The sequence below is a fragment of the Falco rusticolus genome, chromosome 12, assembly GCF_015220075.1.
Source record: "Falco rusticolus isolate bFalRus1 chromosome 12, bFalRus1.pri, whole genome shotgun sequence".
Taxonomy (NCBI): domain Eukaryota; kingdom Metazoa; phylum Chordata; class Aves; order Falconiformes; family Falconidae; genus Falco; species Falco rusticolus.
Window position 1 is genome coordinate 28,320,535 of NC_051198.1, and position 26,402 is coordinate 28,346,936.

Here is a 26,402-nt window from a genome sequence, read left to right on the forward strand (position 1 = left end):
GAAAGGTAGTATGATTGCCTTTGGAGACAGATTAAATGGCTCAAGTTAGTTCATGCAGTGTTTAGCCAGGGTAAATACACAGACTGCTTCCCACAACTTCTACGCTATGACAGATACCGTCTTTAGATGGATATAACGAATAATTTTTTCAGGGAGTGCCTGTCTCAACAATACATAGTGTGTCCAGGAAATTCTAGGTCTGACATTTGAACTTGCAAGAAGGTGTGACTGGAAGATTTGACAAGCTCTGCATGGTTGAACACACTTTATGAAACAACCAAGGGCAACCTGAACTAGGAAAATATTCAGTATCAATTTCATCCTCTTTTGAAAGATTTGTGTGGCTTTTCCCCGCACTGTTCTCTTAATCATGGACATAGAAAACTTACGTAATACTTTCCAAAAAAAGAAGAGCATATATTTCCCCAATGTGGTTAATTTAAGTGTTGCAAGGAATACTAAACTAGGGAGGGACTAGATGATAGCACTGTTCCTAACAAACTCTTCCCTGAAGACATAAGATAGGGCGACTGTGACTGCTGTAACTGTAGATAAGGTCACTGAGTTTCATCAGAACATGCTTTTTGTGTTTGGTGCTCATCGTGTTTGGGCAAAATCTTGATCTTCAGCAGCATTCTTAAAAAGCTTTAGTTCCAGCATTTTCTAGTTCTCCCATTTCCCAAGGGGATTAATGACATGGATGTTCCTGTTACAAATAATCCTTAAGCCAGCCGTGTGCTGTGGGAACAGTAAAATGCTTGGTGAATGTTCCAAAGTGCGTTGGCCCTGCTCAGGGTTGCGCCATTCACCTGAAGTAGGGAAGAGGCTGGAAAGGTGTTGCAAGCTGCAACTGATATGTCATCTAGACATTTGCTACACAAGGATGGATCAAGGTCATGATAATTCTTCTCATACTCATCTCAAAACAACAGGTTACTTAAATCAGTCAATGTTTGCTCTTCTGTGATTGCAGTGGGAAAACACACATCTAAAAATGACCTCCTAACAGTGACGTTAGGCTTTCTGAGGTGTGTCTGTCAATTGGAAGCCATGGGAGTAATTTGCTTTTACTGTGGTTAGGCACAAGCGGAAGCTAGTCAGGTAGTAATGAGTGCTTTCATGTGACTTATTAAAGTGTTAGCATCAATTATTTATTGCAAATGATGGATTTGTAATCTAAAAAGATCTCATGATAATGGACACCTCATTATGTTCTTTATTAATAGAAGCGGGGGAAAAAGCAGAACTAGTTTGAATTGCTTCAGTCTACTGTGGTCTCACCAAGTGGTTGTAAACACATCTTTGTACGATATTTCACTATCTGAGCTGGAAATAGAATGGACACCGTTACCTGTAAAGTAATCATTACTGGCTTGATGCTGCTTGTAACTGTCTTCATTATAACTACGGAATCAAGTGTCATCTGCACTTCAGGCACAAAATCTCATTGTACTAGTTCTAGAATGACTATGAGTGCCTTATTGATTATATCATTATGAGGATTAGTGAACTTCAGGGTGTTTAATTTGTTACAGCCATACAGAGAATGAATGTTGAGCCTAAGTGCTAAGACCAAAGTTGTATTAGTTGTCCAACCCAGCACATAAAGTTTTATGTGGAACTTCTGAATGTTAAAATTTAATCAAAATCTTAGATAGCATCTTCCTAATTGCATAAGCTTGCAGATTTTATCAGCCCTAGACCGAATACACAGGAAAACTCAATCACTGGTAACCATGGATATTAATTTAGAAGGAGTGGTAAGAAGTACACATCTCCTTCAGGCAGCAGCAAACCTTTTCAGATTCTTAATTGGCATAAATCAATGAAGAGCACTTTGAGTGGGATATGTCCTCTATTTAAAAGAAACAAACTTCAAGAGGCAGAATTGCTGAAATCTGAAGAAACAAAAGGCAAGATTTAATTGCAGTGGAGTTGGTGTAACTGTTAAGGGCTCTGGTTACCTTAGAGGAATTAGTAAAATATCAACTAGGAAATAGTTACCTAAACTTAAGAGGAACACTAGCAGCTTAATTAAGCAGAAGATACTGATTTTTTTACAAATGCTTCAGTTTTCACTTTATTCTGAGTTCTGGCTTTCAACCAGAGACAAGTTAGCACTGGCCCATCAAACTGCAGGAGAAATTTAATCAGCACCACTTTCCAACTATTGTGCAAACAAATTGGCAAGATAAAATGACAAGTAAGTTCTACAAAGCTTGTGCAATTGGTAGTCCCTGGAGCAATTTGTATAACTATTCAGTTTCATGTCCCTTGGTGAAGGCCACCAAACTTTTGCAATTTTTGATTGAATGGACTTTTAATAATCAAAAATTAAACCTTCAAAAGAGGTGTAAACACATCTGGAAATGATCCTTATACATGATGGGAATGTTTGGACTGGTATGTGGACTGGGTTTGTCTCTGCAAGACAAATCTTCCTGGTTGGCCATGTTTATTTCAGGAGCGTGATCATTGCCTCTTGAAAGAATGTGGGGCAGGGTGAGATTGAGGGCTTGCTTTTCCCTGAGTTTGTGCATGCCAGATCTTCCTCTGAGGAGGGCTCTGCAGTGGACAGCTGATGTTCTGCTCTAAAAACGTTAGAGCAGAATAACTTACTGATACGTGGGAAAGTAGAGCTGTAATGAAAAGTCCTAGATGGTCTTGGGTAACATCGAGCCAATGTAATTATTGGGAAAGAGGAAGAATTTGCAGGCAAAAGGGGAGTGAAGAGCTTTAGCTATAATCAGTGATTTTTCCTGTGGTCTGTTGCTGGATCAGCTGGGAGAGTCTGGTGGAAATGTCTTTGTGTAGACTTGTGAATGCTCTGTGTAGACCTGGAAAAATTGTCTTCCCTGCCTGCTCTGCCACAGATGCAGGTGGGAGCTGGAAATGAAATCATGGGAACATTCTTAATTTAGCTCTGCAGTATTGAAGTTTCTGCTTTCTAAGAATTCAAGAAGGAATACTGATTTTTCTTTCAAGAATCTAGAGTAAATGAAAATCAAACCCATCGGAATTGGGTCCATTTCAACAAATTAATTTAAAGCAGTATTTTGAAGTGATAGAATTAGTTGGATGGTCTAGTAACTTTAAAAGCTCCTAGTACAGACATTGTAGAAATGGGAGTGTGGATTGATTGCTTCTATTTCTGTGCTACTGCTGATTTACTATATAATCTAAGAGTTCCTCTTAGTGCCTCAGCTTTTCCTGTCTGTAAAACTGCAAGTAACAACATTACAGGGTGTTGTGCAAATGTTAATTAATGTTCATTAGATTATTTTGGTAGCTCTTGGTAACATAGCAACATGAAGTTATTACAGGGAGAAATAATAATATGTGGCCCAGTACCAGCAATGTGCGAAACCGAATGAATATACCTGTTAAAGTTTTTAAAGCATAGATCCAATCAAATCAACCTTAAACAATGGGTAAAATAGACTTAAAGAAATCCTGTTACTTCTTACAAACTCTTCTCAAATCATTAATATGCACATTGAAGATGTAAAATTTCAGGTTTGAATTGCAACTTTAATTCCAAGCCTTTATTGACTTTAGGAGCTTAATTGGGAAGGTATGGGGTACATAAGGTCAAGTTTATAATTCTCCTGAGGATGTATACCCTACAAAACACCAAATGAAAATAACAATTGATGCTTTGTAGAAAAAAAATTCTGTATGGGGGGGTTTAGGATTTTTTTAATAAACAGTTCAATTGACCAAAACTACCCTTTCATTGAGGTCTGATAAGGTGCTTCCTCTGTGATGATACAATTCTACATCTTTGTACAGGTATAGCTTTGAAGTCACTGTTGTAGTTGGATTGCGTTCCCCAACAACGTCTTAGGTGTAACAGTATGAATAAATAACACAGAAACACTTCCATTCTGTTGTCTTGCAGGTTTTCTTGGCAACTTTTGTGCCCTGATATTTTTTCTGGCAAAGTTTTCTTTGGTAAAATGTCAATATATTTTGTATGTGCTTTTTCATCTGTAAGGTGTAGTTTTTGGTCTGTATCTGTTAGGTAAATTGGGTTACAGTCAGACTGTTTTAAGTTTACTGTTCATATTCTATTAATTTCATAGCTAAACTAGGAGAATACGACAGGATTATGTTGCATTCACAACATCTCCTTTGGTTTGCCAATTTATAAACAGTCCCTGGGTAATTATAAACACTTGTATAAACTTTCCAGAATGACATCATTGACAGTGTACCATTGAGTCATTTGAGGCATCCTATAATATGAATGAGTCAGAGCAGGAATCTTATTTGCTTTGTTTCTAGTATACTCTTTGAAGGATCTGTCTCTAGCATGTGTAGTATCCCACGTCTGACTTTGCAGTTCCTCTGCCATGTCTGTTTCCCAGCTAGGTTTTGTCACATGGGATTGCATAACTTGAGAAGAGGAATATGGTATTTCCAAATATTAATTTCTTCTCGCATCTCCAGTTAGGCTTTGGAGCATTTCTCACTCTGCTCTAGTGGATGATGAGGTGACACTTCAGTCCCTTGCTTTCCAGCAGCAAGGTAGCTATCTTGGCTCATTGAGACTCTAGCTCTCAGTCAATATTGGACTTGGGCCGTCCTGGCAATCCACATACCTCATGCACATTTATTACAATGAAATGTAGTTGGTTGTGGAGGGTTTGCCATGAGTCAAGCATAACTTTCATTTCAGGATTCAGTCAATGTTAATATTTGCTTAACTAGCAAATAGTTAGCGGGGCATTCTTTAATGTGCTTAAAGATTTTGTAATATTGATACCTGATCCTTATGAAAGTACAATAAATCAAGCAATGGGGCAGGTGCTGCCTCCATGCATTATCCTGTTGTTCTGGTATCATTTAGATAGTTTAAATGAACCGGTGCCTTCCTGTAGGTGCTGCCTCACTCCTCAGCAGGATGAGGCCCTTGTCTGAAGGAGCTGGAAACGGGTGTGGCAGACTGCATGATGCCCAAGTAGAGAGACACAAAAGGGAAGTGTCCAAGAATTCTATCAAGAAGAGGTTGCTATGCTTTTGGGGCTCCCACTGCACTGGTTTAACTGATACATCATGTGATATGGAGTGAGACAGAAATGGAAGCTGTAAGTGGTGAAGACGTTCTTTATTAGAAGAAATTGTCTGGGCTAGAGAAATCATACCTAGGTCTAAATTGCTCCTCTCTGAGACTCGCATGCGTATTGGAAAAGTTACGGAGGCTGGGCAAAGCAGGTAGGGATGCTCCATTTCAGGGCTTCCTGTCTAGCAGAGCAGGGACCTCACACACAGAGCTCATGAAGCCAAATATGTGTGAGAAGGAAGAAGCTCATCTAGGGTCTTCTGCTGTTTTATGCCTGAAAAGCTTGCTGTCATCCAGCTGTTTACTTCTAACAAATAGAGAAATAGTAAACTATGCTAGATTGCAGGCTTTTTTTTCTTAAGCTATTAAGAGGTGTCTAGGGTGACAAAACCCAAAATTAACCATTGTTTCTTTGGCAGAGACCGTCTGACAGGTTGGAGAGGACAGCAGGTGCCTATTTTCTACCTCTCAAGGGGTGAAAACAAAGCACTCTGTCGCTGTTGCTGTTTCTGTCTTTGTCTCTGGAGCTCTTCACCTTGCTTCTGGTCCTGACTTGTTGGAAATGTAGTTCTGATACTTTTGTTAAAGAATTCCAGGTAAGAGGTACCACCCAAGGTGAAACATGCCAGTTGGAAATGAGCTACAACAGCTACTGTAGGTGGTGACTGAATTGCAAATGTGGGAGCACATGTTTTTGTCTGCAGGACAATCAGGCTGGAAGAAGCCATCTGGCTTGGTCCTGGAATGCACCCACACTGCTGTGAGGGGGAGAATCCATTGCTTCACACTGAGGAGCCAGACACCTGGCCATCCCGCTTGGCAGATGGTTGTCTTTTCTGCAACCAAGCCTCCTCTCCACTGAGGTCAGAAATAAGAAGGGAGAGGCAGAGGAGCACTCCATATCCAAGGATGGAGGTGCACTGTCTTCACTCTCAAGGAAGTCGAGAAGGGTTAATGATTCCAGACTTGGGTCCGTAAGCTGCAGAGTAGAAGTAGGTGGCTGAGTAGGGGACAAATGTAAAGGGAAACACATCATCACCTTTCCAGATAAAAAGCCTAGCTCAGAAAGGTAATCAACCTTCTTTTGACAGTATGGTCAGAACTTGGAGGCAGCAGTGATCTGCTGTAGAGTGATTCTGCAGGCTAGCAAGTAGCAGATGTGGTCTGGAGAGACTGAAACACATGGCATGTGTCCTAAATCAACCAGGATTTTCAGGAAATCATAATAATCAGTGGAGATCCACAAGATGGATTAGATACTGTAGTGGCATCTGTTCAAGAAACTTCTCTAAGGGAATTGCTGTCAAAGTGTATTTATGATTCCTCTGTTTGGAATCTTTGATGGAACTTTTGAAGTCACAGTTTTGGATTAATCGAAGATAAAGTGGATCCTGAGTAAGAACTCAACTGAAAGGGGTAAGGGTCATGTCATAAGACGATGATTATGAAGGAGTAAGACTAAAAGCTGAAGTAAATAAGAACAAGAAGGAAACATTGAGATTTATCTGTTCCACCCTTTCCTTTCTTGCACTCAGAAGTTCTGTGGACCTAGATGGGAAACTCAAAATACCTAGTCAGAACCATAGATGAATGCCCGACTGTGGGAACACTGTGACCCCTGCTGGACTTGGTCTGTGGACATATTTGTGCAGACAGTCCCCTGTGTTGAACTTGGGTGCATTCAACTCAGTGGAGTGAGACTGCCTGGCTCCAAGAGCCCTTTAAGATCAGTTTCCCTGTTGTGGAACTGCTCAGCCCAGGCTCAATGCTAGGATACCTGGGAAGACTCTTAAAATATAGAATATGACATCAAGTAAGTGTCTTCTGACATGTCACTGGAAAAAAGCTCTAGAACTTTTTTAAGTGAAAACTCACTTGGTACCTCTTCATCAGAGCATTGCCATATTTGGAGAACATTGCCTATCTGTGCTTTTCCAGGCATGGGCTTTGCCTTGTTAAAGACTGTGTCATCTGGATGGTTCCTCCTTTCCCTTGAGGAAAGGGAGTTCCAATGCATTGCCATAACTTGACACCAGCTCTTCATTCTGACTCTCACTCTTGTAACTCAAAGATGTTTATTCAAAATAGTGTGTGAAATGTGGGATAAACAGATCAGCAGTTTAATAATTCTGGAGTATGCTGTGATATTGAGACATCCTTTATACAGAAAGGCTGGAACAACAATGCTGGATTTGGTCTTGATAATTTTTTTTGTTGGGGGGGGGTCAATTAAGAGCGTTATAAAGTCTCACCAAGCAATAGTGACAAGAGTTTGCTTCTCCAGGTGAGGCGATGAATACTATCAATTGTATGATGATATTTAAATGATTGAACAGTATCCAAAATTGTAAGTGGTCAGTTACAATTGTTTGGAAACTTTGTGCATTGTGGAGCATGCTTCCAGGAGTCTGCATTATCAATACATCAAGAACAATTTGCTGGAATGATTTGTGAAGACTTTTTTAAAAATAAAAAGCATACAGGAAAATTCTCATTGTTTTGCCAGGACATAAATTGAAAAGAGGAAGGAAAAAAGTAATGTGGATTATTTATCCTGGTTTATCTTGATTGCCAGATTTCGGATCCCTTTCAGCTTTTACAGTGGAATAAACAAACAACTGTTTGTGTTAGGTTTTTTGAAGTTCAACATTAGTCAAGCTGTATGACAGAATCTGAATGAGTATTTTTAAAAATGTTTTTCTTTTCTTCCAGCCTAGGAGTTTCATATTTTAAATCAAATTTAGCTTATGCTATGTCTGTTTTTCCCAATGTTTTCCATCTCATGTGTGAAAGCTAGAAGACAATCAGCTTGCTGAGGTGTATTCTGGGTGTCCCGATGTAACACATCTCAATTGCATAAATGGATTTTGTAATCTTTTCGCTCTGTTGCTTGCACAATATGGATTAAGTTAATTATTTATAGCTTGTCAGGGCAGCTGTTGAAGTGTCCCATGCAATGCAAAAGAAATTGATTCTGATAGGAAGCCATCCAACTGTGCCTTGTCAGTGCAGTTAGGGCCAGAAGACTTTTGAATTAATAGATGAATTTAGAAATTTTTTTCCAGAGAAACGAATGTATCCTATTTGTTCCATCGAATAATTTTCCTGTGTTCATAATTTCTTTTTGAAATGCTTTACAAGTGTCTCTGTTGCTCCCTTTAGCGACTGGCGGAGCAGCCGCCAGGTGGCGGGCGGCCCGCCGGGGCGCAGCGTGCCCAGGGACCCCTCACCAGCATCACTTAGAGGAGCGGGGGGGATGCCCCATCACTTTTTTTCTTGCAGGTCCTTTTTCTTCTCTTAATGTCTGCTGATGAGAGGGGTCACTGCATTTAAGCTGGCCTTCACAAACTCTTAGCCTGGAGGAGCTGCCATAAGTGGATGGTCAACTGTATCTCACCGTTGGGGTCCCACTGTGGAGTGAGCAGGGCAGGCAAGAGAATTACCCTGGTGGTGCCCCCCTGGCCATCCCTGCCTGCCCTCACCGGGCACAGGGCCCGGGTGCTGCCTGCCAGGCCCTTGACCTTCTCCCGCAGTCCTGCCGCTGACCTCTCCAGCTGACCAGCTCTGGGATCCGCTCCCCCTCCTCGCCCAATAGGGGCTTGCTTTTTGCAAAGTCGCTGCTGAGTCAGGCTGTCACAGATCAGCAGACACTGACCATGAAAGTTCTTAATTATTTTTTTTCTGTAGTTTATCCTGAACATCGTGTCATCTTTCTGCGTCCAAACTTCCTCTGACGTCAGTGCAAGTAAGGGATCAGGGTCAATTTTTTTTTTCTTACAAGAAATGCTGACCTGAACACTCATCAGGTTAGGAGACCTGAGAAACTTGAAGCGTGAGAAAAATACCTCATAAAATCAAAGATGTCGTCAATGGTGCCCCAAAACTGGTGGGTACTCAATTTTATTTATATATGGGTTTTTTAGTGGTTTTAACGTAAAAACCATTTCTTGTGCTAAAGGGATCTTCCTGAGATACAAAGAAGAGATGTGAATAACTACAAACTAAACCAGTTTGTATCTTAGACTGCAACATTACTTGAGTTGAGTGGCTGCACTCACTACAAATCTTTATCCAAATAAGATGTAATGGACATCTAGGACTTGTGATAACAGATTATACTCTGAACTCTCTAAACTCTCCTGCTCTTGGAAATTCACTGGATTATGCATTATGGAATAAGCTACTCACTCCATAGTTGTTTCTTAATTGAGAAAACAAAACTGTTCCAGGAAAATTGGTAGTACTTGTGCTGTTCTTCAAGCTTATGTTGCTTTCTCAGTGTGGGAAAACAGTCCAATGTGTTTACTTTTGTTTTAATTGATCTTTTTTTGACTTTGCATCCTTTTTTCTGGGACGTCAGTGCTGGGAACTGTAAACACAGTGAAGATATGTACATGTTATGTTTCTGTCAACAGAGTATAGGTTCTGGGTTCAGATTCTAGTCTCAGTGAAAACGGTGGGTGGTTTCCCCACTAGGTGGAATTCAGAAAGCATTTGATGTTTTATTTAACTTCTCTCCCACTGAGTACAGTGAGAAAGGAGCTCAGCTCTCAGTACTCCTGAAAATTTCACCCTTGATGTCATCACTATTTGTCCTGCCGTTTGGTCAGGTTCTCTAACTTCTCTGTACTGCAATAATTTCTTCAGTAAGATAAGAAACTCAAACTAGCTCTTTTAAATCCATGTAGAAATGAGAAGTGTGATGTGTAAAAAGGCTGGTTTTATAAGAATGTTCCTTTTCAAGGGATAGTTTTGTACATTTTATGATACTAGGAAAGTTAGATATAACTAAACTTTTTTTGTCCAAATAACAGTCCTACTCATAGAACTCATACATAGTGCAGACTACTCAATGCGTGACTCCAATAAATGGATCAAAATAGGTGTTTGAAGGCCAGCCTGGTGAAAGTCTGCATCCCATAAAGGAAGAGGCAACTATTAGAAATGGACCTTGCCTTTGAAGAATAAAATGTAGCTTCCAGAACAGTCTAGTGAGAGCCTGTCTACCATCACTTTTTGCTATTTCTAAAGTAACAATCATCATGTATCTAATTGGCTGCCACTCCTTGATCTTATGGGTGTTTGCTAGATTGTGATTCTTCCCCTAGTCTGTAGCTGCTTTGTCTAAAGTGGAAGAAGTGGAAGTGGTGACGCAGATACTCCGTGCTCTGAACTGCCGAAGAGACTGCCAGAGTGGGGCCCTGTTCTTGATCTTTGTTCAGTCACAGTAGAAGTGACTGACAATAATAAACTTCTGGACTAGGGGGAAAAAATTTAAAAAGTAAAATCTATGAATACAGGCAAATATTAGCTGACCAGTTCAACAGATAAGTTTCATAAAATAAAGATCTGATTAAAAAATTGCTTCTGCCATGCACAGCTGTGATGTTGTGGTGATGGAAAAAGATCTGAGTACTTAATATCTATGGCTTGGTGTTGATGCTAGAATCCTGTCAGTTCTTACTTATTTCACCTGTCTGTGCAGGCTACTGTTTGTATTTTTGTGCTTAATATTCTGTCATGTGTGGAATCTGCAGGAGGTTGTATGTTACAGACTCTACTGGCTTCTAAAAGCTATTATCTGCTGCAGTAATCAGTATCATAAAAATAACAACTACGTCTTTCCTCTGGGATCTCATAGCCTTTTTTTTTTCCTTCAGAGGCTTTTGGTTTAGTAGTTTAGATTGCAAACTTTGTGGCACAGAAACTGAAATGTCTCCCTCTTATTGGAAGTATTCTATTGTGGTAATATACCCAATAATACTATAGAACCACTGCTGCAACTCTCCTGGGACAGAAATGTCAGAGCATTTATGTATGGAATCCAGTTTAGGATTAGAACCATCAAAGTCTTCAAGGGAGATGGATTTGAAATTCTGGGTTCAACTCCACTGTGTTTCTATTTATATAAAATAGCTTCTACTTTGTTCAAGGGAATAAAAGCTTTCTGTGCCATCTTTATTAAAGTGTCTAATATTGGCCTCTCTGCATGCTTGAGATGCATCTGATTTATCTTCTGGAAGGATCACTGAAAAAGCATTGCAAAGAAACCATGGGTTTACTCAGCAGAAACCAGACAGAGGTGCGATCGCACATTCCTGTATTGCTAGTAAGAGAGATAACAGAGAGCAGAAAACAGCTAGGAGTTGGTTATCAATTTCTACAGTCCCAACCTTGTGTAACCATTAGGGCACACTTACCTTGTCCTGGGAAAAGCAGCTTTGAGAATTCCTATATATGCATATCTTTATACCTTATCTTCTCTTTTATCATTTTTCTCAAGTAGTTTTCTAAGCTGTTTGGTTAAAGCCTATCTTATCGTCTTAAATTAACAAGGTTGGTAATCATGTTTACATCGAGATACATCAGCAGCATTCTCCTGAAAGTACAGGTATATCTGTACTCTAGTTAGGTGTCTGCATTAGTCATGCTGGATATTTTATTGCAACAGCCCTGTAATTCATTTGTTGGTAAATATCTCAGCCTTGTTTTGCTGGCTTGAGTTCTACAAAGTAATCTCCTGCCAACCGTGAAAACTGTCAGCTCTGTCTTTTCTATGCAGATATAAAATAATACAGGATACAAAATAAGTGGGGGAAAACAGTTTTAATAAAAAAGGAAGCCACTCCAGTTCAAAAGGGAGATGAAAACAGTGGTATTTGTCATCAGGTGGTATAAAGGGCAATCATGGTAAATGATCAGAAATATTTTGGGTCTAAGTTCATCATGCAAATATAGGAAGAAGCATAACAGAGGGAATACATTAATTTCTATTTTAACTGGTTTTCTAGTGAATACTTGAAAAGTGGAGGTAACTTATTCTTCATGAATTGGAAAGCTTCAAGAATGATGAAGATGTAAGCTTTCTGTTTAGTGCCTTTAAATGCCCATACCTGGGCACAAAGTCTGTCACTGAAAGCAGCAAGTCTGACTGAGGTACTTATAAATGAAAATAATCCAGGTAATTAATATATCTCTTCTGAGTAGTCAGGGATTTGTAGACATGTTTAAGATGTACATAATTCCAGGCTTTCCATGTGCAGTCATCTTTCTTCCCTGTCTAATAAAATAATTTTGGGAGTATGAAGGCTTTTTTATTCCAGGTTAAGATTGTAGGATATCAGGAACATGACTTAAGAAAATCTGTCTTTCGGGTGTGAGGTAAGATTGAAGGGGAAACACAGGACTTGAAGTAATTTGAGTAATATTTGTAACTTCTGTAATATATGCACAACATATTATCCAGTTTGTAGGCTGTTCAAGGTTCATTTTGAAAGCAGTTCATCTCTTCTTTCATGCACTGCTCTTGGAAGGGTGTTCTTCAATGTTACTGCTATAATGTTTATGGCTTTTCTATTTTTCACCTTAAATGATTCATGCTGAGTTTGTAGCAATTGATCTTGAGCCAGCACTGCCCATGATTTTCCAGTGGGTCTTCTGCTTTCCTGCCTGATGTTTGTCTGTTAATATTTACGTAGTGGCAAATTATTTAAAATGAATTTGTTTTGAAGGTAAATCAGTCTGGGTGATACAAGCTGACCACAATGGCTGTAATTGAGACAACTATCCTGCTTCAGTGATGATGATGATGGCATCTGCTCTCCTGCATTATACTGGTAACAAAACTCTCCTGAAATTCTCTGGGGGACTGGCTTGCCATACTTGTTCAGTCTAGAAAAGTACTTTTGCCAAGTGTCAGTCTTCTTAATGGTAGAAGCCAGTTGGGACCTATAAGGAAATCCTAGTACAAGGTACTAAGAGGTACAGGTCTGTGCAGGGAGGCAGTCTTTTTCTTAGACAAACTTAGGTAGCTGGAGAATGCTCACAAGCTTTTGGTATGCAAATCCTTCCTAGACACAGCAGTCAAATATTAGGTTGATTCAGGAATCCTTCTTTTGTTAACAGAAGCAGCTGTGGATGATTTATTTTGAACAAACTGTCCACCAAAATACTGCATTCTAAAATGAGAAAGTGATTAACAGTGAGATACACAGGGCAGCCAGAGGAGTTGTGCAGATGCCTAGACAGGTTTAGGACAGTATATTAAATAGAAATTTACATCATATAGCTGGTACCACTGTTTCAAAAAAGGAGCTGTGTGCTGGACTGCATCCGGTGTATAGACAAGAGAAAACTAGATTAAATGATCTCTTGAACAAAATTCACCCATCCCTTCACCGGGACAGAAGAAAATAAGTGAGGCAGACCTCTGTGTAGAGACTGTCTCCTAGGAAGAAAAGCAGTGGAAAATTAGCCATGTAGGGTATGGGGTGGGAACAAGCTTTTACTGACTTAGGCTGATCCAGAAGCTCCTACTTGCCTGCTCAGGGATCTTGGAATATCAGGGCATTATTTGATGCCAGAGAGGAGGTGCTTTAGTAGCTGTTCAGAAGAATGAAGAGCTTTACATGGTTGTTGCAGCTGTCCCCTCCCCTTTCCTCCTTGAAATGCTGGAGATGGTGCTTCCACGTGTGACAAAGAGCAGCCAGTCTCTGCAAGAGGACTCTGCTGCTTTCATCCTAGGACAGAGGTACTCCTAGAATGTCAGCAGATGAAAAGGAAGAAAGGCCAAGAAGAAAGTTTAAAATACCTTACTGATTTTATTGAGTTATATTAGCAGGGCAGGGGTCTGCAGTTTCTCTTTCATGATACCCTGGAAGCAAGTAAAAGATGCCTGATAGGTGTCAAGTTAGCTGCTGCTGCTGAAGACAAGGAACACGCATTAACATGTCTGCTTGGAAAGAAGTTGCCTTTTGGGTCAGATATCTGAAACAACCTTTATTTGGTCTGCTGGAGCTAGGTAATGAAAGAAAAACTGCAAATAGAATTAATGCAAAAGTCTTGTTTCGCTAATAGTTCTGAAAACTAGTGACAACCGGTACTTCTCAACAGAAGGCAGAATTAACTAACTTAGTTCATTTCTTCTTGCTGCCAGAGGAAGCCAGGTGGTAGGACAAGGAAAAGAACTATAATTAAACTCCACCCATTTTCAAATGCAGCTGAAGAGATCATAATTCATGAAATTAATCCATACAATTAGACAATATTCATACAATTATAAACTGAACACTGAATGATTAGTGATTCATGAATAATGAGGTAGTATCCACTCACAAACCTCATGAGGAGATCCAATTTGTATTTGCTTTGTGACCATGATCCTTTTTAAACCTGTATCTGTAACCAGCAAATAATTTAGACACCTCATAAGAAAGTGCATGAAACTTAGGGTTTTTTTTTTTGTTTTTACTCTGAGAAATGCCTTTGCAATAAGAAAAAAAAATCTATGAAATTGCCATATGAGTATGAAAGTAAGGTATTGCGTATTTTTTCAAAGTAGCAAGTTTACTGCCTGGATTAAGATCCTGAAGATTCCATTTCTTTGAGATCTTTTGGGAGACTTTATTGGCAAAGTATGAATGTTCCTATCCAGTCAGATAAAAAGTCCACTTATTTCAGGAGCCAGTCTTCCACAGTGGTCAATAGGTGATGTCAGGGAGATCAGGCATCCTCAGGCAATACTCTGCCTTCACATTCACAGTCTATAATCAATACTATGTGGTTATTTTTTTTTTTATTTACACAGAGAACGCTCACAAGAAAACGCAACCACCAGTAGTTCATGCTCTGAAGAAGAATCTCTAAGAAGTAAGATATGGTGTGTAAAGCCCTAAGTAGCCTGGTGTGCCCTTATAACTGACTCTGATTGCAGCAGGTGGAGATCTCTTGAGACGTCTGGAAAGAGTGCTAGTGCATGTTTCCAGAAAGGCTATCTGTGCCAGCCACGGATCTAAAGCAAACAAGTTGTTTCCACTGGAAGGTGCTGTACACATGCTTTAGCAACAGTAGATACTTCATAAATTTGTAGAAGTAGTTTGACTATTAGAGAGAGGCAGCAGGCCTGCAGAGTTAATGTGAAAACCCTGGAAGCTTGATGCATGGGATACTGCATCAATGACTTGGGACTTTTTCTTTACTATTTGCTTTACAGAATTGCTCCTCGTAAATCCCTCCACAGAATCCTTTTCAGAACTGTCTGTTCTATTTGTTCTTTCCTTCTATTTTCCACAAAAGGAACAGGAGAACAAAGCAACACACCACCTTACCTTTGTTTTAAACCTTTTCCTTTTCTACCTCTGGCACTGGTTTGTTGTACTTTCATGTGTTTACCTAATTTTGTCAGTAAACTCCTTAGGTAGGAATGGGGTTTCTGTAAATTTTACCGTATTTATTGAGCTACACATATGGTCATCTGCCGAACAGATTATCATTATGATTGCAACAGCCAGGTCTGTGGGATTAATCAGTAAGAATGAGAAAAGCCAGCTGCTTTTTTAAAAAAATATTATTCTTGACTAATATCTATTGCTTTCTGAGCTTTTTACTGAGAGAGACTGCAGAAAATTTTGAGCTTCTAAACCATACCTATCTCTTAAGTTATGAATGGGCAAAGGGATGGTTTCTAAAATGGGAAACCTTTTAGACTTTGACTGACTGGTAAGTCAGAATGCTTTGTCTCATAACCAATTTGCATCTGATTGGCAAAATTTTTTAGTTTTAGCTCACTTGAGTTCTACACTAATAGAGATGTTCTTATGTTATAGAAGTTTACTGAGAGTTGGTGGCCTTCCTTTTTCACTCCTTTCTGTCACTTCTGGCAATCCATTGTTCTGTTTTGGGTGGGTTTCCAAAAATGGCTAGGAGACATCAATAGCACAAGCACTCTCATGCTCCAGAGTTATTTAGAGGATTTGGAAAACTCCTCTCCTAGGTGTCTTGGTTTGCTGCCTGTGAAATGGGTATGGTAATAGACTATCCCATCAGGTTGAGGACAGAATGAATGGATTTGGTACTGTATGATCAGTGACACTGCTGAGGACGGGGTCTGAAGTTTTATATTACGGTGTAATCTGCCTATAGAGGTCACTATTACGGATGTGTTTATTTTTATATTGCATACATCGGAGATTGATGGGTCAAAAATAAACATTATGATGGCATATCACAAGATGCTGTTTCTGGTTTAGCAGAAAGGGGTATTTTAGCTAAGGCTAGGCAAAAATTTGCACATGGGATTCCTTAAAAAAGAGATGACTAGATTACAGGTGTTCTTTAAACCTAAGAACAACATTATGCATTATGGAAAACACAGATTAGGAAATTAAGTACGTTTGATTTTGGTGTTAATGCTGTAATGGTTAGTTGCTTTAAGATTGCTGTAACACGTTACCTGTGGTTATGAGTAATAATTATTTAAAATATTTCAAAACTACTTATGAGTACTAGGCTTGTACACTAATTTTGAGATTGATGCTTGCTACGTGAGGGTAGTGCTTGTGTAAATTTGCACAGATACAAGGCAACACAGCCAAAGATTTCTTGGAGAAAAGTGTCATTTTTCCAATACTCTTACACCACAAAGTGGGAGGTGCCAGACAATAGGTGTCAGCACTAGTTCAGCTATGCACAACTTTACTGCAAATGTAGATTAACAGCTGGTGTTAAGCACAAGTTTGCTGTGAACTATGCTTTCAGCAAACTGAATGCCTGTAAGGAAGTGCTGAGACAATGTTTGACACTTGTTATAATATAGCTTTTCTAAAGGATAAACTGGGCAATAGAATACATGAGTCAGAAGAGAAAAGCTGGTAAAAATAATGTGTGTATTGTATTCACTCTGACACATTTCCAAAATACTGAAGGAAGGACTTTTTCTTAGGCTTATGATGGGACTCAGTGATCTTAAGGGTCTTTTCCAACCTAAATGATTCTATGAAAATAATAATTTGATTAGGTTTTGTTGTTTTGTGAATTGTTCAGAGAGGTTCCTGGGAGGAAGACTTTGATGTAATGCTTTCCCAGGGACTTTAAGAAAACAAAAGGAAACCCACCTAATTGAAACTAACAAGCCTGGTATGCTGAAGAAGGAAAGCAAAGTCACAAAAATCAGAATGGAGCAGACAGGATTAAGTACAGTGCTAGGAAATTTCCATGAAACTTTAGAATTGTTGTTTTGTGGAAGAACTTAAAACTGGAATTAGGGGTTTAGAGTTCTTGTTTGTGAAACCAACACATGCCATATTTGGCATCTGTGGACAATTCTGTGAAAATTTCAGAAGAAAAACCAGGAAAACTTTATGCAAAATGTATGGTTGTGTAATGGAGAAACCAGAAGAAACCACCACCAAGAAACTGAAAGACAAAACATTCTTCAAAGAATTGGCTTTTCTTTTTGTTTCGCTGGCAACATGCAACTAAGTTTGAGGATGTGAGGATTAAGCTGAAAAAGGTAAGCCTAAATGCTTTAAGAACCCAGTGAAAACATTGTGGTCTTAGCCCAGCACCTCTTTTGAGGTGCTGGATCAGAATGTCAGTTCTGTAGAATTGCTTTTATCTGGACAAAAATACATGTTTAAATTATGTCCTTGCAGATAGTGTACTGTAGCTTTAAAACTGTAAGGAAAATAGTGAATTAGTCTTGTAGTCTGTCTCCTGGCTGATGTGCATGTATTGAAGAGTTTTTAGATAAGCAGGCGCTCTTGTTAGGGATCTGGGCATGGTGGATGCCCAGTGAATGGCTATAAACAGAGCTTTTTCTTGTCAATATTCAGTGAGGGATAGTTGGGAGACACACACGCACACCCCTCCTCCGGAGTTTGCCTTGTATTGCAAAATACTGTGAATTCCTGGCAGCTGTTGCAGTGGCACACTGAGTGCCCCAAGCCTGGCAGTATACTCTAAAGGGAATGCAGCTGAATTGTGATCTATTGCTATATAAAAGGGGGCGGGTCATTCTGCTCTTTCCAGCTCCTTTTCTGTCATTACTGCTGCAGAAGCACCAACCAAACGCAGCTGGCACGCCTCTTCGTTGGCTCTTATATAATATGGGGTTACACAGGGCAATGATGTAGAAATAAAGTCAAACATTCTTTAGGCAGACTCATATTACTTGTCGTATCGCTGGTGCTCACTTCACTGTGGGGCATAGGGCTGCTCTTGGAAGGGTGATCTGTGACCCTATTTGAGTGAATTTTGGAAAGGTGTGCAGGATGGCTCCAAACGAGACGGGGGATGAACTAGTGTTCTTTGTGAATGGTAAAAAGGTAAGGAAGATTCCAGCTTTCTGTACGGCTTGCTCCTGGAATGTGGCTTGATTACTTATTTTTTCTAGTCATCTTTTTCCTCTAAAGTTTTCTGATACTGTCACAATTGCCATGGCTTTTAAATATTAAACTGTGAAGACTATTGGTTTGCTAAGTGGCTTTTTTCTCTTCTTTGACTGACTTTATGTTCCTTTTACATTTTAGATTTGTTGGCAATTTTGTTGCAGAATTTACTGCAATTCTGAGAACTACTTTTTAAATAAAGGTGCACTGATTTAATACAGGCATTTCCAATAGAAATAATTTTAGTAATTACAACAGATCTGGAAAACCTAACTCAAATATAAGCATCTATATATAATTCATATGTTCAGTAAGTAATTCTGACATTTGATTTTTAAAAGGGATTTAAGTAAAATCAATGTTTGTTCCGTTTCTGTTTAAGAAGCTAGAAAACTTTAAAATCAAAGCCCATGAACTGATACTGTTTCCTACACCAACTGCTGATAACTACCTAAGAAGGGGCTGTGTCTCACAGGAGTGTGGGGTTGTCCTTGCACATGCTGGACACCTTTGAACAGTTTGTCCCAGAGCCGCCTCTTTCACTTTGGGCTTCCCCTGGCTAGCATTGCAGCCTTGACTCTTCAAAAGCTTGTAACAAGTCAAGGCTGCTTCTTTTATGAACTACTAGTGCCAAGTTCTGTTTCTGAGCTCAGCTCAATGCTAATCTTGCCCCTCGCGCCCCCTCCTTGCCTAGATACTTGGGCAGGGAAACTTATGCCAAAGCAGCTTCCAGCTGGGAAGCTTGGGGAGGGGAGAGGGGTGCATGTCTACTGCGTACTGTGGGGCTCAGAGTTTGTGGACCTTGCCTGTGCCCTGCTTAGGGGTAAATTACATGCAGCACTAATTTTGGGCTACAGAATTTTTTAATTCCTTGAGGGATCGCACAATATCCTTAGTTGGTTAGAAAGCTCTGTGCCCTGCCCTACAGACTGGCACAGGATTATTACCAATTTTGCTTTTGTTGATCTTTCATGCTAGTTTAGTCAAGTGTAAACGTGGATGAGATTGTTGCTACAATTAGGGTATTATAGTTATAAATTTGATCCTAAACTGGATTGGAATTTGAACTTTCCAAGGTACTAAAATATCAAAGTTTTGCTTTATGTAAGTATTCATAGTTAGGTGAAGAATGAAGTTTATCTAGTATGGATTCTAAGTTAAAGAGCTCTGAAATGTAATACTAATGTGGAAGCCAGCCCCGATTCTGAGGTTTTATAAAGAAGGACTGAAGAACTGAAGCTGTGTTCACACAGATTAGTAATGGTTCATATGTCAATGTTAATTGACATATCAGCTATTCATTGTTTCTAGAGAAAGGTGGAAACTTGAACCTCCATGTTAATCGTGACTAGCTAATTGAGTCTGGCAATCGAGATAGTGAAGCAGTGGCACAGGATGATCTGTGAATTTGATGAATTTTCTGCTATGATGGGCACAGATGGTATACCATTAACTTGTCTTCTTGCTCTGTGAATATTTTGGTGACTCCAGATCCCTCCTCTGTGAACATCAATTTTTAGGTGGAAAACTAGGAGCTTTTTGAGTCTTGCAGTAGGAGGCTGCCACAAGTGTGCTGGGCAATCCAGATCCTGATACAGACCAAGTGTGCTATCTTCTTTTCTTTTTCTGGTATGCTCTAATGAAAGAGAATTGTGGTTCTGGTGCTGGACCAGCTAAGATTCAAAACCAGTATGCCACTCACGGTAGGTATGAAGAGTTTATAAACAAATTCCTATATATGTTTACAGCTGGTGCTTCAGCACTGGCTTGTGCTCAGGTATTGCAGGAGCTCTGTGTAAATCAGTAGAAAAGCCCTTCTTCTTGGAGGAGACTCTGGGCTAACATATGAAAATGTGTATTAGTTAAAGCAAAAGAGAAGATGCTGAGCTGCACAGAACTGGATCTATGGGACCCTCTTCTATGCATGTGGGGTGAGGCAGAGAAGGGGAGAAAGAGCAGCCTAGACCCTAAAGGCTAGCAGCAGAAGACAACTAGTTCCTTTTATATCTGTTCTTGCTATGTCCTGGAGCTAATGAGCATGCTGTGAATGGCATTGACCTTGGTGTGTTTCAGCAACTTTATGGAACTGCAGTTCTTGTTTACAAGAGCCACATCTTGTAGTTGACCTTGTGCACGTGTAAAGGGATTTATCACAGTGTGATCTTGCAGTTGTTGGCTAAAAAAATGCACCAGGGAACGATTAATACTACCAACGGTACCAACTCATTCCACGTGTCCAGATTATCTCAGCATCCTTCCCTGCTGGCTCATGGAAGGGGCAGTGCTAGCAAAGGAGCAGGTTCCACTTGATCAGAGAGGAGAGGGCTTCCTGGGTTGTGCTCTGCCCAGAGCCTCTTTTTTTTTTTTTTTTTCCTATTCCCTTTTTGGGTGTGCTGTCAAAGTGGCTTGAGGTACACCACCACCACAGCTCCCCAAATGCAGGTTTAAGAGAGAATTGGACTCATGGGGCAATCTGATTTGTGGCAACAAATGTGGAGTTTGTTGGGATATTTCTGCACACGAGAGGTTATGTGATGGAGGGGGTGGTGGGAGTTGGCCGGGCAAGGCTGCTGAAACAGCAGGAAAGCAAGTTAGGGTATGGCTCCATCCATCTGGAGTCCTGACTAAATACTCCAGTCAGTTCCCTGCAAAGAATGTGATAGCATGGCCAGTGGGAAAGGTTACTGCTGTGTGAATTCGTGACAGCTTGACATTGCTAATGGGCTGCTGATATTCTGTCACAGTACAAAACTGCTTGATAAGAGGTGGTTGATAAGATAGGGACTTTCACGGCAGCAAATCCTTCTCCTGCATTAGCTCAGACTGCAATGTTGTCATGAAAAAGTCTCCTCAGAACAGCTGAGCATACTTCACATTCAGGATTGTTTATTTTAAGCACCTGTTTACTTCACTGGGCATAAAGTTTGGCACACTGCTAAGGCAAAGTTATCTTGATAGCCTGCCTAGGCTAGAATGGAAAACACCACACACAATTTAAAGCTAATAATGGCAATTTTGTTTTCCTCAGCTGACGAATCTGTCTCATGCATATGTAGCAAGTAATTTTAGTTCAAACATGTGGAGTCAATATTTCAATTTCTATCCTGAATATTAAGAGGGGTTCCGTGCTGGAAGCCACATTAGACCTCTTTCAGAGCCTATGGATCTTTGATTGCAGATAGGAGCAGACAAAATACAGGATTTTTTTGAGCTTTGGGACCCTCTGGGTCCTACACAGTGAATTACAAGTTCTCAGTTTGTTGGTTTAAAGCAGACAAAATGTTCTCGTGACCAGTAACAGATTTACATTGTGTGGTAATATTAATTTTTTTCATCTCTGTTCTTATCTTTTTCCCTAGTAAATGAATTTGAAATCTCTTAATGACTTTAGGAATACATACTCACAGATTTTAAGGTCCTAGGAGACCTTTGCTGTCAACTAGTCTAATGCTGCATGGCAGCCTGGTTAAAACCTTTCACCTTCCCTTCTTGCAACTAATTGAGTAACTAGGGACTAGTGATTGAATGGGAGCTTGTCATTCAGAAAAACATCTGTTTCTCATTTATAGACCCTGGCTGATGGAAAGGTTAGTGTGTTGTTTGGTAAACTGGGAAAGTTTCTGTTTTCTTTTCCTTTTTGTTCCTTTATTTACCTTGCACAGATACTGTTCTTTCAAATTAGTATACCCAGAAAGTTAGAGAGGATTTTTCAATTTAAATATGATGCTTTATGTAGTAAAAAGTTATCTGAGTTAGTGAAAAGCTGGTAGAGAAGATGGCAAAGAAAATACTGAGAGCCAAGATTTGTACATGAAATCACGGGGAAGTGAGCTCAACACCTCTCTGGACCACCAATGGGCTCTAGGAGTGTGGAGTACTGCTTAGGAATTTGTTCCGTGTAGTACTTGAAGCCTGAAGAACTACAGAGCCAGACCAGGCTCCCTGCTGAGATGATCTGAGTGCTTAGATTCCTAGAATCAGTGGACGAATAGATGTGCAGTACAGAGCAGATCTGTTGGGAGTCATGACTGTCAGTGCCATCCTGACATTTCCGACAAAGTTTCTGCATTTGATTAATTTTTAAGCTACCACATACAGTATAAGCCATAGTTTTGAATCTGTCAAAATGAAGCCATCAATCTGATGCAATATGAGGTTTGGTTTAAAAAAAACAAAACCAAAAACCTGAAATCCAGTAACTGAGCAAAAAGGAAATATTTATTTAATCACAATATCTAAGGAGGCCGATCCTACTCCCACTGAAGGCAATGGATAATTCGGTTTCTGTACAAGGACACTGATGGAGGTGAGAAAGAAATGTTTTGATGGGTAAGATATTCAGCTGTGAATCATATTGTTCTGGGCATCAGACAAGAGAAGATGTTATCCCCACCCACAGAGTTTTAAAATATTTTAAGAACAAATCACAGCAGGTGATTGTAACAAACCACTGGAGGAGTGACATGTTGCAGGATAAAACCAGCATCAATGACAACGAACAAAAGACAGGAACAGAGAGACTCATAAACAAGCATCCCTCCGTCAGGGATCTGAGGGCAAAGAAATGACCCCTTGCTCTCTGATGTGTGAGATTTGGTTTAATCCAGAACGCTCTCCAAACTCTTACCTCTTATCTCCCTCCTATCCCAAGCCTCTGCCAATATTGCAGATATACAGCTGCAGTGGAGCAGTTTGAAGTGACTGAAGTAGGAATCCTGGGCTATTGGTTTGAATAGGGTAAGAGTGTGGATTTTTCAGGATGTATTCTACTGCATAGTGGGAACCACTTTCTGATAAAGGTGAACAGAAGTTTGACTTTGGGACTTAACACATGCTCAAGTACTTCATTACAAGTCTGTGGAGCTGAGTGGCTAAATGAAGGCTTAGGGCTGCGTTTTCTTTCTTAACTTCCTGAAAAGGAGCCGTTGGACCAAACTTTTAATGGCTTGATTTGAGTACACAATGCGAGTGCTTCTTGAATTCTTTCCTTGAAAACTTCTTGAGACGTTTTCTCTGATCTAAGCATAGAATAATGTCAATGGTCTTTAATATTCTGAAGCTTTTTCTCTGTGCCTGGCTATCTTGGAAGCTGCTTTGGAAGGGTTTGCAATGGCTGTTGGCACAGCCCTGAGGAAGCAACTGAGTTTGACAGTGAGGGTATGAGTTGCTGGTGAAGGGTCTTTGCCTGTGAAATGGCTCTGAAAGACCTTTTGTCCATGGGACATTTTTGGAATTATGTGCTCATGCCTGTTTACCAAACTACTGCAGAGGCATATACATGCTTAGTTTGAAACAGCTGGTCATGAAAGAGCCAACGTATGCTCTTACTTGGTTTTATGCATCCAGAAGGTGAGGGAACAGGAGCAGTCTGCTCTGAATAGCAGCAATATGAGTGCTATATGATTTACAGGGAGACATCCCCAAGCTAGAGGAATGAAATCTTGTTTCCTTGTAGATTATTCCCAGTGTAGGAATCAGATGTGCAAAAAGTGACCAGTTGTGTTTTGTAGCAGTGGCTTTATCAGGTATGATAAAAATGTGAACTCAAATAGGATGTATTAACTATGTCTCTTTAGAATAACCCTGTCACATGTAAAGGAATAAAACTGAAGCAGTACACAGGTTATGGAGGTTTCTTATCGGTAAGAAGAAAGGCTTACACGAATGACCTCTGTTCAATTTGCCCTTCAAACTGGGAGTGATTAATTTAAACAACCCGTAACTATTGTACTTAGGACTTGCACATGCGAGAGCCAAGAACACATGATTACATTCTGGCACACAGCGAATATGGAAAAGTTTCTTGATGCTCTATTAATAACAGAAAAAGGGGAAGACAAGCTCTGCAGCCATTTGGAGGCAAGGGGCAGAACTTTGGTTTCTGACCATTGGGCAGAGGTTGAGGTAAAATCTAATTTTATGTCTAATAGGTAACTACTAATAGTGTTGTTCACTAATAGCATGGAGCAGACTCAAAGTGCAGAAAAAATTTCTCCTTGGTTGGAATTCCACATTCCCACATTTAAGATGGCTACTAATGTCACACTGATTGATTTAACATTAGCAGGGAAGAAAGAGAAAATTCAAGATAATTGGTACTTGCTGGCTGTCCTGCAGCACCTGTATTGGTCATGTTAGGGTTTCCACTATCATTTTTTTTCTCTGTGAAGTCTACTATTGATGCAGTTTCTGTCATTCTGTTTATCTGGTCATTTTCTCTGTCTCGTAATAGTGAGAAGGAGAAGGGACAGAGGTCAGTTATGCATGGTCAATAAAGATGAGATGCTATTTGGGGAGATGTCAGGAATTCAAAAGTCAAGCACAAAACAGTTCTTTCTCTGCTCACCACTTACTCTGTTTGCCATTTTTGTTGAAGGGTTTTTTAAAATTTGCATCAGTGTGCCATGGCTGAAAACCTGACATATATAATGCTTATACTTTTCTTTGTCACACTAAATTCAGGGAAATGTCGTGTCTGGATACCTGTGCTGAACATAGTGAGGGGAGGTAATCACTGGTTCTGCTTCCTGCTTTGGAAAAGAAGAAAAGGCCAAACTTTCTCCTTCCAACATACCTGTGTTGTAAAGCCTTCTGTGTGTAACAGTACCTTTCCCTTCTTGCAGGTGGTGGAAAAAGATGTGGACCCAGAAACAACTCTTCTAACCTATCTACGAAGAAAATGTATCCAATGTCAGAAGAAATAGCAGAAGGGTTTAAATGCCTGCAGTATTTCATAATTGTTTACTGTTCTGCCTGTCACTTGAGTGCTAGGCAGAACTTGTGCGCAGAGTTTAACCCGGAAAAGATTACAGCTGGTATTCTAAGCTTAAGCAATAACAAATTTTAAATAATATACTTTAAATAAAGTTTAAAGAATTCATTAGTGTTTTAAAGGGAAAACTCTCCGAAATTCTAGGAATTAGAATATGATGGAAAGAAAGCAATATTGAGATGACAATAAAATTGAAGGGAAGTTTAGTTTGTTCTACGCAAATTGTAAAGAAATTTCTGGCCAAAACATTACAGCCGCTTGAGCTGCTTGCTGTATCATCCAATAACTTGGTTATTACCGGATAGTTAATATCCAATAGCTTGGTTATCCTGTGGCCTGTTTATCAGATGACCTAGGGATGCAAACTCAGAGGCAAGGGTTCCCACCACATACTATGGGCATGTTTACGTGAGCGGATGCAAATGGTCACGTTTCACTCCTGTTTGAAACTGGTCGCCTCATGAGTCAGATTAGCCTCAGGAGCTGGGTAGCTATTACTGTGATGACCAGGCTGGCTATACCAGGTCTAGTTCAGTAGGCAGTGTCATCCCATCTTTTCTGAGTTTTTGTCTGACCAGCTGGGTGTGTACATTTGCCAAATGGTTCACATCTGTGTTGGTGTATTTCTTAAAAAGAATCATGCATATTTCCTTCACCATGCTGCCATGTCCTGTTTGTCTGGGTTCTGAAAGAAGTATGGGGGTGTAAAACACAATCCTCTTTGGGGTTTCCAGCAGATCAACAGCCCTATTTTGTCTGACTAACTTGGGTGGGTAAAGTTCAAGAGGAAAAATAAATGGCATGACTTGTGCCTGTGTGCACTTTTACTGCTAGACCTGTTATGTTTAAGTTCATTATTATCTAGTGCAAACAGCTTTGTGAAGAGGTAGTCGGAGCTCTTCAAAAGCTTCTGATCTTCTACTGACTTCTAATGGCTGGTGAGCTTATTTCATAGATATCTGGTCAAATACTTTGAGAAATATGTTTTATTGGGGCAGATTAGCACTGTTGTCAAGAGAAACGTTGAAAGGCATAGGAAAGCTGTTATTTCTGCTGAAGCAGGGATGTGATTGTATGAAAAGTAGACATGGTGCTTAGGGACATGGTTCAGCGGTAGACTTGCCTGTTGTGGTTGGACCTGATGATCTTAAAGGTCTTTTTCCAACCTAAGTAATCCCATGATTGCTACGATTCTATGAAAATAGCCTGTTCCAGAATCTTTGCAGTAAAAAATTATTTGTAATTTCATTGTTACCAACGAAATTACAAATAATATGCAACATGAATTTTACACACAAGGAGGAGTCATCTTTGCAACAAGTCGAATTCTTGTGGTAGATTTCCTTACTGACAGAATTGTTGAATCGTTACTCATAAAGTTGAGCTCCTGCTCAACATT

At 39.9% G+C, this 26,402-nt stretch overlaps 1 protein-coding gene across 2 annotated transcripts in view; it reads left to right on the forward strand.

Moving 5' to 3' along the window:
* Nucleotides 1-8,773: 8,773 nt before the first annotated feature.
* Nucleotides 8,774-26,402, forward strand: part of XDH (xanthine dehydrogenase) — a 60,057-nt gene continuing 42,428 nt past the window's right edge. Inside the window, exons 1-3 of one of the 2 annotated variants that reach the window (XM_037405131.1) lie at nt 8,774-8,951; nt 12,577-12,681; nt 24,855-24,912. Coding sequence is in view for 1 of the 2 variants with exons in the window: in XM_037405130.1 (XP_037261027.1) it covers nt 18,115-18,168; nt 24,855-24,912 (112 nt within the window). In the remaining variant the exon portion in view is untranslated. Of the gene's footprint in view, nt 8,952-12,576; nt 12,682-17,922; nt 18,169-24,854; nt 24,913-26,402 lie in introns of those variants that run through there. The other variant, XM_037405130.1, reaches the window with a different exon arrangement.